We start from the raw sequence: 13,228 nt of genomic DNA, 5'->3' as shown, positions 1-13,228 counted from the left end.
TGGAAAGTGGAGATGCCATTAGCCTGGGGCTGGGCTGGTTGATCCAAAAATAATCTGGGTAGTAGCATCAGTTTCTAAATTCACCTAGACCTCTTTCACATTGTTTTCCTTCTGAATGGGTGTCTCAGTTTCTTGTCTTACAAAATAGGAATAAAACATATATGTCTATCTCCTGAGACACAAAGGTGACTTGTTAGCCACATGTTAAATGGTTTTCAGAATTTTAGAAAAGTTTTAAGAACTACAATGACATTCCTCCCTGATACTAAGAATTACTCCACTGAGGTGAGGCAAGTAAAGTTAAAAAAAAAAAAAAATCACCACAGCCACACCTCCAAAATAAAACCTAATAGGGGGTGAATAATTTCAATTTCCAAATAGTAATGATTCCCAATGACTCGTTTTTCTGTATTCTTACATTTTTACTCTGATAGGGAAGAGTATCTGGAAAGTAGTATTTCTCCCCAATTTTAAGCTTGCATAAAACCTTGCTTATACTCTTCATTTCTCATAAACTCAGATGTACAAAAAGCTTCTTTAGAACAATATGGTAATGCCTTTGGATTTTATTTATTTAAAATGTTTGCAATTTTGACAATATTGTTTCTTGTTTATTGAATAGGTAATAAAACTGAGAGATGTAATAAAACAAAAAAAAAATAAGAAAATAATGCACAGTATAGAACAAAAGTATTAACACAGGATATCCACATATACTATTTGTTTAGTGCAGCCACATATTTAACTTAAAAAAATTATATGTGGATATATATAATATCCTAATAAAACATGAAAAAATGAAGGGAAAAAAGTTTCAGATGAAACAATAAAAAATAGTGTAAAGCAGAGGTAAAAAGGTAAAAACAGATACAGCGTTGCAAATCAAATACCCAATTTATTTTTAAATGGTGCCTATAATGTCAAATAAAAGTTTAATACATCAAAAGTCTAGTAATTAAACTGAGATATTTTGTAAGAATTTGGATAACTATTTTAGCAAATCTTTGATATTAAATTTGTGAGGATACAGGCTTTGATAGAGATGTTTTTGAGAAATGCAAACTTTTAAGATTAATTACATATAAGTTAACGAATTTCTCAAGTATTTATTAAAAAACTTCCAAGTAATAAAATATAATGAAGTAACAACAAGAACAAAAAATGAGAAAGTGCGTTACAGTTTCAAACATGTAGAATTCACCTGGAGTAAGAGAAAAATAATGTACCATTTTGGACGTACCCGTGGAAATACTAGAGATCATTTAAAAGCTTATTTGTGGCGAATATTTCCACAGATATTTCTAGTGTGGAAAAACACTTTCACCAGATACGAACAATAGCTTTTAAAGTTAGAAAAAGTATTTGGATTTTAAAAATTATTATTACTGCTTTAACAGATTCTTTGACTGTTTTTGTTTTGCTTACAATTTTAATTTGTGTTGATTTTGTCTAAGAAATCTAGAGAAATAATGTAGTGTTCTAAGCGCTGAGGGTTCTGTGGAAAGAGTGAATTAGTTCAACAATTGGGAAAGTTAAAAAAAGCAGACGACGACCCGGAAAACCCTACAAACCGTAGCAAAGCTTTTAAGACCGCATTAAAGAACTAGAGTTGCGGGTAAGATGGCGTAGTTATACCTTTACGGCTCTCTGACCCCAGAATTAACAACAGATTCACCGAGAAGAGCCCGGAGAACTGGTTACTTTCTAAAATTTAAAAATACAGCTCATGTTCGGGGTCCCCGACCGCAATAAATACACGATCCCGAGAAGCACGCGCGGCCTTTGTGTTCCGAGCGCAGGTGTCAAACGCCGGCCCTGGGCGCGCGCACCGTCCGCTCAGCACGCCGCTTTCCAAACAATGCCTCGGCGGCCCACGACCAGAAACGCCCTGGACCCCAGCACAGCTGGCCGCGCGTCGGTTAAGAAGCCTCAACTCCAGCTCCTTTCCAAACGCCGCCGACGCGCCAGCCTGGAGAGAGCGGAGAGTGAGGCCGGCTCCACCCAGAGCCAGGGACCCGGCAGCGCGCAGTCCCCGACCTTCCTTTTTCGCCTTCCTCTTCTAGGAGGTATGGAGAGCTTCCGAGCGCTCCAAAAAGTGACTTTTCCTGTTCTTTTCTTTCCGCCTTAGGGAAACTGGGTGGGCAAAAAATGGAGTGTATGTCTCACGCTCAGGAGCCGACCGTGCAGTGACCTGGGGACCGCTAGCAATTTCTTGAAAAATGTATAAGTCCGAGCACTCCTGAAGGCGGGGGAAGGAAGGCAGCACCCGTTTGGGAAGGGGAGAAAACCCTGGGGTCCGTCCTGCGTCCCTATCGCGGCGAGCGCCTCGGAACCCTTAGTCTCGCTCGCCGCCTGGCTGGAGCCGGCGTTTTGCCGAGGGCAGAGAGCTGAGGTCCAGGACCCAGGGCCCAGCCGGGCTCTCTGCCGGCTGGGCCTGCAGGTGTCGCCGGGCCTGCAGGTGTCGGCGGCCCCGGGGCTGCGCCGACACTGGGGGCTTGGCCAGAGTGCCCCGAAGTGCCGTGTGCGCGTGTGCGTGTGTGTGTGTGTGCGTGTGTGTGTGTGCGCGCGCGTGCGTGTGCTGGGAGCGGCGAGCTACCCCGCATCGGAGTTTTGATTCCTTCCCTTACTAAGCCGCCTTTACAACTTCACCAATGAATAACCCGCCTCTCTTTTCAACCTAATCACGACTCTTTGTGTATCTTTCTGTTGATGATTTATAGAAATAAATTAATAACACCCTAACTCCACGTGCTGCAGTTTATGTTACATTTCTGCTGCGTCCAGCCCGGCGCGGGGCTGGGTGCGGAGGGGCGCCCTTGGTCGCCTTGGGCTTCCTAGACCCCCGTAGAGCCTGCTCGCGGGCTCTTGGGCTGATGGGCCTAGGCCCGGCGGGAGCTCGTTAGTCCACCAGGCCCTGGTCAACCTCCAGGCCGTCTGGCCCCCTGGCCTCTCTTACCGAACCCTCTCACCTTCCTGCGCACAAACTCCGGCGGGCGAAAAACCGCCGCCACTCGGAGAAATGATGAGGCAAGAATGTCAAACCTACGAATTGTAACAAAGTATTTGGGGGCGGGGGGCGGGGGAGGGCTACAAGTCCCTCCTGATGGTCTTTGCTAGAGAGAAAGCTGCCAGGTCCCCAGGTGGCAAATTCAAATGCAAGGTCATATCCCACTCCGAAGTGCCACTGCGGGCATGCATCTGAGGCTGCCCGAATCCAGGTCGCGACTTTGGTCCTGGCCCTGCCTTGAAACCGCGGCACTGAAGTGTCCGAGGCCACGCGAGGGAGTTCGGTCCTAAAGCGGCTACTTGCGATCTAAGGGAACCGCTCGGCTCCTTGAATAATTAGTAACCAGCTGTCAAAGCCCTAGGCCGATCGAAGAGGCCCAGGAAACGATCCCGAACCGGGAGATAGACTGCAGGCAAGCCGCCTGAATTTCCCGGGGAAGCCAGGGTGTCAGCGGCGAGATCCGGAAACGTCCTTTCTCAGGTTGCGACCAGGTTCGCTGCGAACTGGGGTTTTAGCCACATTTGCCCCTCGTTTGTTTAGATATATAGCTTATTTTGCCCCGTGAGTGTATATCCTGACCCTACAACATGCAAACATTTCCTTTTGCAAATCTGAACCAGTGTGGGGGATTCCAGATAATCCTGGGCCTTCCTTGGGCGCTGCAGATGGGAGTGCCCACCTGAGAACTCGTCCCCCACCCCACCCCACCATCCCGGCCTCGGCTGACGCCCGTCCTTTTGCAAAAAACAGTAGGACTCTGTGCCCTAGGCCCGCGTTTTTCCCGGACCGGAGAGGAGGCGCCGGGTAGAAATGCGTGGCCTGGGACGTGTGCGGCCCGAGCCTCTGCTCCTGGGAAACCACTGCTGTTTCACGGAACCCAGTCGCACCTTTAGTTGCGCGGGCAAAGGGCTCCGCAGCTCGGCTGCTCGCAGGCCGAGCCGCAGCCCTGGCAGGAGGGACTCTTGGGTTCCGGGCGCTGGCCTGGGTAGGGGGAGATGAAGCCTCAGGGCTCAGGGCCATCCAGTTGAGGAGTTGAGAGGGGTCCAGGTGTTGGGAGAGAAGTGGAGCGCCCCCCGGGGGACTTCTGTGGTGGGGAGCAGGTATGGCGAGAGACATGGGCTCCGTGTAGCTTAGGCGCAAGGCCGGGGGTTCAAGGGGCTCAGCGCGTACCCGGACCTCGGTCTACACCCACCTGAGCATCCGGTCCACCTCCGCCCGCTGCTCCGCCGCCTCCTCGGTGTTGAGCGCCTGCAGTTCCTTGAGGATGGGAGGGGTGTCATAATCGTCCCCGTCCTCGGAGCCCTCGTCCCCGGACAAGCGGCCCTTGGCGTGGCCGTTCGTGAGGGTATGGAAAACCGGCTTGGTCTCGGGTTCGGCCCCGCTCCCGGGGGACAGAGGCAGCGTCTCCAGCTTCACCCCGAAACTCGGAGAAGGCAGTAACTCTTCCAAGGCCTGGACCAGCACCTCCTTGGTGACTCCAGAGCTCAGCAGGGCGCTCAGGAGTTCTTGCTGGAGCGATGTGAGCTTGGACACCATTTTCCAAGGACAGAAAAGAAGGGGGTGTGTGGGTGCAAGAGAAGAAGGTAGTGGGGAGTTTCACAAGCGAACCCCAAGTCCAGGAAGCCCCCACACTTCAGCCTCCTTCCACCAGTTACTCCGCGGGGTCCCGGAGTCTCCTCCGAGAAGTCAGAAAACTTCTAACTTGCCATGATCGCCACCATTAGGCCATATAAGATATGCAAATTAGCAGGGAGGGCCCGGCTTTCGGCAAGATGCAAATGGTCGTGGGGAGGGGGGAAAACAGACAGAGAGGGAGAGTTTGTGGGGCAGACGTGGAGAGCTGGGGAATCGGGCGGGAGCGGGGCTTGCCAGGGTCCATTGTACTCACGCTGGGGGGCTGAAGACCTTCTTGTACTGGTTCTGTTTATCAGCTAAACTTTAGCTGACCTTTGGACTTGTTAAGCAAGTAGTTTGCAGCCTAGTATGGAAGACTCCGGGGCTTTCCCACCAGCCTCGAGTCCGGATTTAGTCTGGAGAGAAGAAGAAACTGTGCTTCGGGGGTTCAGGTGAGAGCTGAGGAAGCTGGGGTGTTCTTGGAAGGAGATGGAAGAGAATGGGAGAGGAGAGACCCTCCACGGTGTCCCAACAGACACAGGAGGTGGGCCAGGAGAGCCGACGGAGCAGAGGAGATACTGACCCGTTGAGAATGGGCGCCGAGACCTGGGGAAAAGTGTGTGTATGTTGGGGGCGGGAGGGGGTGGTGTTAGGCGGATTGCAGGGACCCCGTTTAGTTCTACCTGGGTTACCACTCTGCATACCCCAGGCCCTCATCAGCCGGGTCTGGCGGTTTGGATTTGTAGAAATGCTGGCTCCCAGAGCGTAGGCGAGCGGGAAGGAGGCGTAGACTAATTTATGGCCAGAGGGAGTAGCCAAAGTTGAACTCCCGCAGCAGCCGGGCTGCCCCAGCACCCAGCCTGGCCAGGCCGCGGGGCAACTGGACGCCTGGGCCAAGCTCTCCAGTTGAAACCCGGAATATCAAAGCGCCTCCGCTTTCGGGGCAAAACTAGAATTGCCGGGCCTCCTTTCTAGCAGTGAAAGCAAAGTTTGCCTAGCAGCTGGATGGACAGTTGGAGCCACGTGTCCGTCCTCTCCACCCACAATGATTTCTGGTTTATTTGCAGCTCCAGGACACAAGCGGTTCCTGGAGCCAGGGATGGCGCCCTGCAGACGTGAGGCCGCAGGTGGCAGCGGCGGTAGAAGGCACAAGTTGAGAAAGAAGGTGCCCATAAAACCGCTGAGGGATAAAAGTTTTTTTCACCCGGGCCTCGGCTGGGAAGGAAGCCGGGAACTTTTCAGCACTCTGAGTTTCACCTGTTTCTCCCTGGGGCACAAAGTGTGTGGGAAGGAGTCCTGAGGCTCACCCAGACCTACAGGCTGAACCTGACCTGTAGAAGAATAGGGGAAGGGGCTTTTTAGGATCCTCGGCTCACAGACCGAAAGCTCCTGGGGCAGGACACCTCTTTCCCCTCTCTAAGCCTCAGTTTCCTCATCTGTAAAATACTGATACCGACAGTCCAGGGGAGGAGCCTTATATGCATTGAATGAGACCACCTGTGAAACCCCTTAGTTTAATAATAGCGTTTACCCTTTGCAGTATAGGAAGGCAGGAAGCCACTTCCCAGTGAAGACTTAGATTTCTCAACATCAGGATGATCTAGAGCTGAGTTTGGAGGGACTGGGAGATTAGGAACAAAAATTCAGAATCCTCAGGGAATTTGCAAAGGCTCTTCTAAGCAAATTCTCCTACCTTTCTCACCTTTACAAGATAATTAGGAGGAAGTTGGGCTTAGTTTTGGGAAGAGAGGAATATCAATGTGGGGGAAGAGGAGTCAGCCAGCTTTCAATTTGCTTGATTCAGAATCAAATCTAGGTGTATTCCAGGTGTGATTGATTCAAGTCAGGTCGTTAAGGAGCTAGGCTGCCTCTTTCAAATACAGAATCAGCTACAGATGTCTGGACCACCTATGCTGAGAGCCAGAAAATAGCGAGGTGGTCGTGTGCCTAGATCCCTGGGGAAGATTTGTACTACCTCTCTCTTTCCCTGAGAAGGGGTGATAAGTTCATGGAAATGAGGGCCCTTCCTTTCACCTTATTGTCTTCTAGTTTGTTGTGACATATGGCAGGTCCTTGCCCCTCACAGTTTAGCCCATTACGAGAACATTCTCTGCCTACCCAGCTCCCCTCAACCAGGGTAATGAAGTGCTGAGAGTAAATGTCACTGGAAAACAACCTCTTTTTTTTCTGTTTCTCACTTGCTATCATGATAGAAGCAGTCAAGTGTAATGAAGATCAGTTTCTGTGTTTAGCTGGGAAAACCCATTAAAAAACCAGCAATCACTTCCCTTTTAACAACAAAGCTTTGATTTGTAGTTCCAACTGTTGTGTGCTCAGTCTGACTCTCGAGCTTCCTTATCTCTCAAAATTCAGGTGTCAGCAAACCCATTCTTCTCTGTACCTCAAATAAACTGTGAATGTATAAGAAGTTTCACGGAGTACAGGGAAACTTCCTGTGAGTGTCCAGATACATCTTGCAGGTGATCTATATGTATTTAGCAACGTCTGTAATAATCCTGCCCAGATCTGCCTTGTATATACCACCTAGTGCAATATGGGTGCTCACCAAATAACTGCTACTATAGATCTGTGAACGGATCCAATACCTACCCCTTCCTATGGAAATTTTAAAAGGAAAGTGTAAGCATCCCAGTAGAGAGTCCTTCAGGATGTGAGTCAAAAATGCTAACTAAATGATTTATCAAATAAAACCCTTTAGTTAAACTCCCAAATAGAGGAAGCAAGAGTACAGTGGAAATACTCTTTGTTTATGCTTCACATAAGACGAAGTGGTGATGTACTGATATAGTAGTCCTATTTTAAAGATGGGGAAAATAAGACATAGGACATTTGAAGGCGGTGTCTTGGAGCCATTGGAGCAAGTTAATTGAAGGGCTGAGACTGGGGCTTAGCACTTTTGAACAGGTCTTAGGAGGAAAGACAAAGGTTTCTAGCTTTTACTGATTTGGGAGATAAAAAGTTGTAAGTGGGGAGTCTATAAAGGAGAAGCAGAGGATTCATAGCAGAGAAGAGAAGGTAGATATTGGAATCGAACAGACCTAAATTTTGGTCTCAGATATGCTTAACCAGTTGTGTGACTTGAGCATGTTATATAAGCTTTCTGACTCTCAGTTTCCTCACGTGGAAAATGATAATAATACTCTACTATGTTTTGGGGAAGATTATATGAGTTAGTAACCTCAGGTTCCTGGAGTGTGACAGGCTCACATGTTTAGAAAGAAGAAGCACATCATGAAAACACTTGAAAAAGTCAGACGGCTTATGTCTGGGCTCTTTGATTCCCAGCTTGTTTTTGTTGTTGTTGTTGTTTTAAGAGTTATTGAATTTGAAAAGACTACCTTAAGTTATCCTACTCAAACAATGAATTCGCAGTTCAAATTCCAAGATTTTTTATGGGAGACGCAGTCCCTGCTGTAAGATAATTTAAAATCAGTTGGCTCATCGCTCTATGAAGGTTTTTTGAGGATCATCTTGGAAATTTCATAGAACGGCAAACCATTCCTGGGGACCCACTTCTCCTGTAACTTTGCAGCATAAGTGATATTCCTTTTTTGCTCTTGTGCATACAACCTTCCCCCTACTTTCCATGGTTACCCTGTTTTTCTTATAGCCAGGAGTGCCTGGCCTTCTCCATCCTCTGCTACTCCACTGTCCAAGACTTTCCCATTGATTATGGAGTCTCTAGAAGGCCTCAAAATGAAATCATCTCTCGAAAAAAACATAAATCCTGCCCTATCCTGTTCTGAAGGAGATAGAGGGCCTTCTTGTTAGAGAGCAGTGTCACAGCCTGGAGAACATTCTAGACTGCAGGGTTAGTGGCCTGAAGTTCTAGCTCTGGATACAACATTTCTTTCTGGATGACTCTTCACTTTCCTAAAGGCTTCAGTGAGTGCTTTTTCTGGGCCTTCGATCTTTTGAAAAATGGCCATTTGGTCTGGATGACTATTTAGCTTTCTTGTGACTTAAAAAATAATTGGTCCTAAATTCCCAGGGAGTCCATTTACAGGCCTTTGGGGCAGATGGTCCAAGAGCTCGGCCAGACCTCTGTGTAGTGCTAGACATGGTACTTTTGATGAACCCATGAAGAAATACACCATAGGCAGTAAACTCCACAAAAGCAGGAACCGTCTTATGTCTTACTCGTCAATGCCTGGAGAAATGCCTGATACATAGCAGTTGCTCAATAAAATATTCGTTGACTAAATAAACAAGTGATCATCTTTAGATGATGCCATTAGGGATGAATTTTTTTTTTTTTACCTTTTTTGTACTTCTCAGTTTTCCAAGTTGTTAGCAATAAAGTTGTAGAACACCATTCCCACCCATAAAGGAATACAGACTGTGTGATTCCATTTATAGGAAGCTAAAAAGAAGGAAAAACTAATCCGTGGTGATATAGGTTAAAATTGCGGTTACTTTGGGAAATGTATTCATAGGGGTGGGTCAGGAGAGAGCTCGCTGGCATGCTAGAAAATTTCTATATCTTGATTAGAATGGTGGATACATAATCAGCTACACATTTAGGATTTATATATGTTGCTGTAAGTTATAACAGTAAAAAGTAAATGAATAATTTCAAAGTATAAAATTTAAAGAGTGGAGGTCACCTCCTTATTCCTTCCTAACTGCTACTGTTGATGTGTGACCTTCAAATTCTTTTCCATTTACCACGCATAGTTTATCATCATTAAAACTATGGACCTATAGGGGCTAGCAAACTTTTTCTATAAAATGCCAAATAGTAATATATTAAAATATGGCTTTGGGGGCCATACAGTCTTTGTCACAACTACTCAACTCTGCTATTACAGACAATACATAAATGAATATGTGTGGCCGTATTCCAATAAAACTATAAAACCAATTGGCTGGCTGGATTTGGCTCATGGGTCACTGTTTGTCAACCCTTGGATAAACATCTATGTAGTCAGAAATAAGTTACCTAATTTGAGTCTTTATATTATCACCATATGTAAATGGTGATAATAATGGAATTTATATCTCATAGGATTCTTGGAAGAATTACATTAGGTAATGGAGAAAGTCGCCTTGCATGGTGGGCTGGTACAAACAGCACTTGGGTTTACAAATGCTTTCTCAATCACACCACGTGGCTCAGGGGCTCCTTCTCAATGCACAGTTTCTGGTATAAATTCACTGACAAACACTAGCAAGTGTCTGCTGTGTGCAAAGCCCTTTGCAGAAAGCTACAAGGTAATAGCAAATGGACGGAAAATCCCAAGCACCAGCAGTCGGCTTCCCTTCTAGAAATCCCTTGCAGCTCTGCTTTTATTTCCCAAACATGCTGCTATCAGTTGATCTCTGCCAAGGAACCTCCTAAGGGTAGAGGAGATTTCTCTCATTTGGATTCAATAATTCACATCCTTCTGTTGGGTCATTTTTAGAAATAGGGTGTTCCCAGTAGTTTGTAAAAGATTAAATTAAAAACTAGTGACCTAGTATGATATTAAACTAATACTACACCTAGCAGAGAGATCCTTCACTCCAGAGCAATAATCTTATTCCTCTTCTACGCCCATAAAAAGTGAGATTGGCAGTGGGCCCAGCACACAGCAGGTGCTCCATAAATGTTTACTGAAAACTTAATATGGGCAGGCTATGGTGTTTAGGGAAAAAAAGCAATGCCCTTTACTAAAATGTTTTGGAATCTGTTTTCAGATTAATATTCAAATAACTTAGTGAGGTGCCCTTGCTACACTCTCTCTTTTATTCCTCCTCGCAAATCTGTGAGGTACATAGTATCATCTCCAGATTAATGATGAGAAAATGGAGGCTTTAAAAGGGTAAGGATTAGCCCAAGGACCCATGAACAGTTAAAAAGTGGGACCTTGAACTACAGATTGCCCAATCCCATGCAGAGTCCTTCCCTTCTGGCTCTTCCCCACCTTCCCTGCCCTCTGCTCACCTAAACAGAGGGGAGCACATACAAACACCCTGAACAGTCTCAGCAGAGAAAGAAATCTTGCCATTATGTGTGTGCGAGAGGGAGACCAAAGTCTTTCCTGTCTACAAAGATACCTGCCACATAAAGAACTATAATATTTGTTCAGTGTTTTATGGTGTGCAAAGATCTTTCTCTTTTTGTTTGATCTTCAAAATAGTCCTACAAAGAAGGCAAAGTAGGTATTAGTATGCACATTTCACAGATGAAGAAACTGAGGCTCAGAGAAGAAAAACGACACCCTGAAGGTGCCAGAATCACTATCTATTGACCCAAGTCTTCTGAATCTTGACTCCACTGTTTTCTCTACAACATTGTCTATATAATGACAACATTCTCACAGGTGCAGCCCAGGAGCAGATATAAGATCTGGGAATAAGACGTGATAAGAGACCCCATTTCCACTCCTGATGTCATGCTTCTGTGATGGAAAAGCTGTAAAGGATGCCAAGAAAGGCACTGGGTCCAATCAATGAGTCAGAAACTGCTACCCGCTTGGTATTACACTGTGCCTCCCCCACCTACGTCTCCTTAACTCGCATCTTAGTTTGTAGTTGTAGAGCGGGACCAGGGTGAACCCTGCCCCTGCCCTACTTGCTTGTGCCTTGTCAGGAGTGCTGTCCACGACATGCACCTTGAGCATGAGGGTGACCGCTGGGCCTCATGCTAAGGGATGATATCCTTTAATGCTCTGGTGACTAGGCAAAAACCCTGCTTCCAGGCCTAGGGGTGAAGAGCTGTGCAGGGCTGCTGAGTCCATGCAGCAAACATTTATTAAGCACCCAGTATGTGCTGGGCACTGTAGTAGATGTCCAGTGCTAGTGGGATGAGCAAAATTCAATTCCTGCTCTGAAAGACTTGGTTATATGGTGAAAGAGACAGACATTTACTTCTATTGCTAGATAGAACAGAGTAAGCTTTGAAATAAGCACTATGCTGATTGCTTTACAGAAAATATCTCATATACTCCTCATAACAGTCCCATGAGACAGTATCACTATTCTTTTAGTTTTCTCAACTGATGCTCAGAGAGCTTGAGTTGCAGAAAGCCTCTTGTTGCTCCTACTGAGTTGAGATTCAAAAGCAACTAGCAGCTCTGTCTGGCTTCAAAGATTTTCTGTCCTAACCAAGAGGCAGATGCAATAAGGGAATCAGTGTGGGGCTTGGAGTCAGGCTGATGTAGGTTTGAAATCTGTCTCTGCCACTTCCTAGGTGTGACCTTGGGCAAGGTGCCGCTCTGAACTTAGTTTCTTCTACTGTGAAAAGGAAAATAGCGTAGAATTTGGCAAGAAAGATAATATATGTTAACCACTTAGCACAATTAATAAATAGGAGCAAATGCTAATAATAGAGGAACCAGCAAACTTCTTGAAGGGTAAGAAGGGTTTTGCTAATAAGTCAGAGAGCATTTCAGGCAGAAAGATCAGCTGAGCAAAACCTTAAAAGCCAAACCAGATTCTATAATTATCAAAAAATTTGCTTTAAAATTTGTGAGCTGCCCTTTCCCGACTACTACCCTTTTTTCTAATAATCCCGCCCCCATCCCCGCCGCCTCCACCACCCCATAACCTAGGACCAGCTGAGGGCTCACTCCTTTAGGAAGGCCCCACGTAACCCCAGGTTGAGTTCAGTGGTTGTCACCTTAGGGTGGTTTTGGCCCCTTAGGGGAGATTCGGCAATGTCTGGCAGGGCTAGCTTCATGGGAGTTATTGGGGTTTTATGCTCTGTAGTCTATCCCAAAATTCTTAATAATTTTATCTTTGAATTTCTGTTTTCTAAGTGAAATCTGACAGGTCAGTAGAGCATGCCCAGGAGCTTGGAGCCTCAGCTCATGAGGTCCCACCTCCCTCTGCCTCCCTGACTTTATGGGATGGATTTTTGGCTCCAGCTCCTCTGTAACTTGGTGTCCCTGCCCTGCCAGGCCTCTCTCTCCTGACCTAGCAACCATTGCTGCCCTCTGTGCCCTTTTGGGGCCTGATTGTGGGCACAGGATAGGGTGCTCTAGGCCTGTGGTACCTTAGGGTGGGGCATGACAATGGCCATTCCTTACCAAAGCTGGCAGTGCCATGTAGCATTAGGCAAGAGTCTATGTAAGCCTTTCACCCACCCTCACTCTTGCAATGCCCTCGAGGTCACCCATCCACTGTGGGGTAGAGCAGCAGCCCTGGGAAGGGTAGATGCCTGGCTTGACTGTCATTCCTTAGCTGGGGTACAATTCACAGGCCTGATGGCTGGTTAGAGCGGTAGACTGGCAGATGGTGGGCCGAATGCACATGTGCACATGGGGTTACAGAATGGGGTTCTTGGACACCTATGAGGGTTTGTACTAACCCTGCTAGCATCCACATTCCCTGGGGAATGTGACAACAAGTTGCAAAGAAAAAGTGGGAACAAGAGCAAGAGTGGGAGCGAGAGAGAACAGACCACTGAAAACAAGAAATATATCTTTGTACTTTAGTATTTTAAATGATACTTTTTCTTCTTGCTTTTTGAACAAGGGATCCTGCATTTTCGTTTTGCCGTGGGCCCACAAATTATGTAGCTGCTTCCAATGTCTAGAGACATTTTTAATTGTTACAGCTAAGGAATGATACAGCATCTAATGTGTAGAGGCCAAGGATGTT

The 13,228-nt window shown here is 46.5% G+C and overlaps 1 protein-coding gene and 1 long non-coding RNA gene across 6 annotated transcripts in view; one reads left to right on the top strand and one right to left on the bottom strand.

Annotated features, from left to right (window-relative positions):
• The window catches only part of HNF1B (HNF1 homeobox B), a 50,401-nt gene extending 45,560 nt beyond the window's left edge, over positions 1–4,841 (bottom strand). For 3 of the 5 annotated variants that reach the window (XM_016131427.2, XM_016131429.2, XM_016131431.2), the window contains exon 1: positions 4,200–4,841. In XM_016131427.2, the coding sequence (XP_015986913.1) occupies positions 4,200–4,543 (344 nt within the window). In that variant the 5' untranslated portion in view covers positions 4,544–4,841. The remainder of the gene's footprint in view (positions 1–4,199) is intronic. The other 2 variants (XM_016131428.2, XM_016131430.2) reach the window with 2 other exon arrangements.
• Positions 4,837–8,967, top strand: LOC118603849. Its single transcript, XR_004951358.1, has 2 exons — positions 4,837–5,073; positions 5,689–8,967. It is a non-coding gene; the product is annotated as an uncharacterized LOC118603849 (long non-coding RNA).
• Positions 8,968–13,228: the final 4,261 nt, after the last annotated feature.

The sequence above is a fragment of the Rousettus aegyptiacus genome, unplaced genomic scaffold (genome assembly GCF_014176215.1).
Source record: "Rousettus aegyptiacus isolate mRouAeg1 unplaced genomic scaffold, mRouAeg1.p scaffold_m13_p_6, whole genome shotgun sequence".
NCBI classification, from domain to species: domain Eukaryota; kingdom Metazoa; phylum Chordata; class Mammalia; order Chiroptera; family Pteropodidae; genus Rousettus; species Rousettus aegyptiacus.
This window is presented reverse-complemented; position numbering and strand designations above follow the sequence as displayed.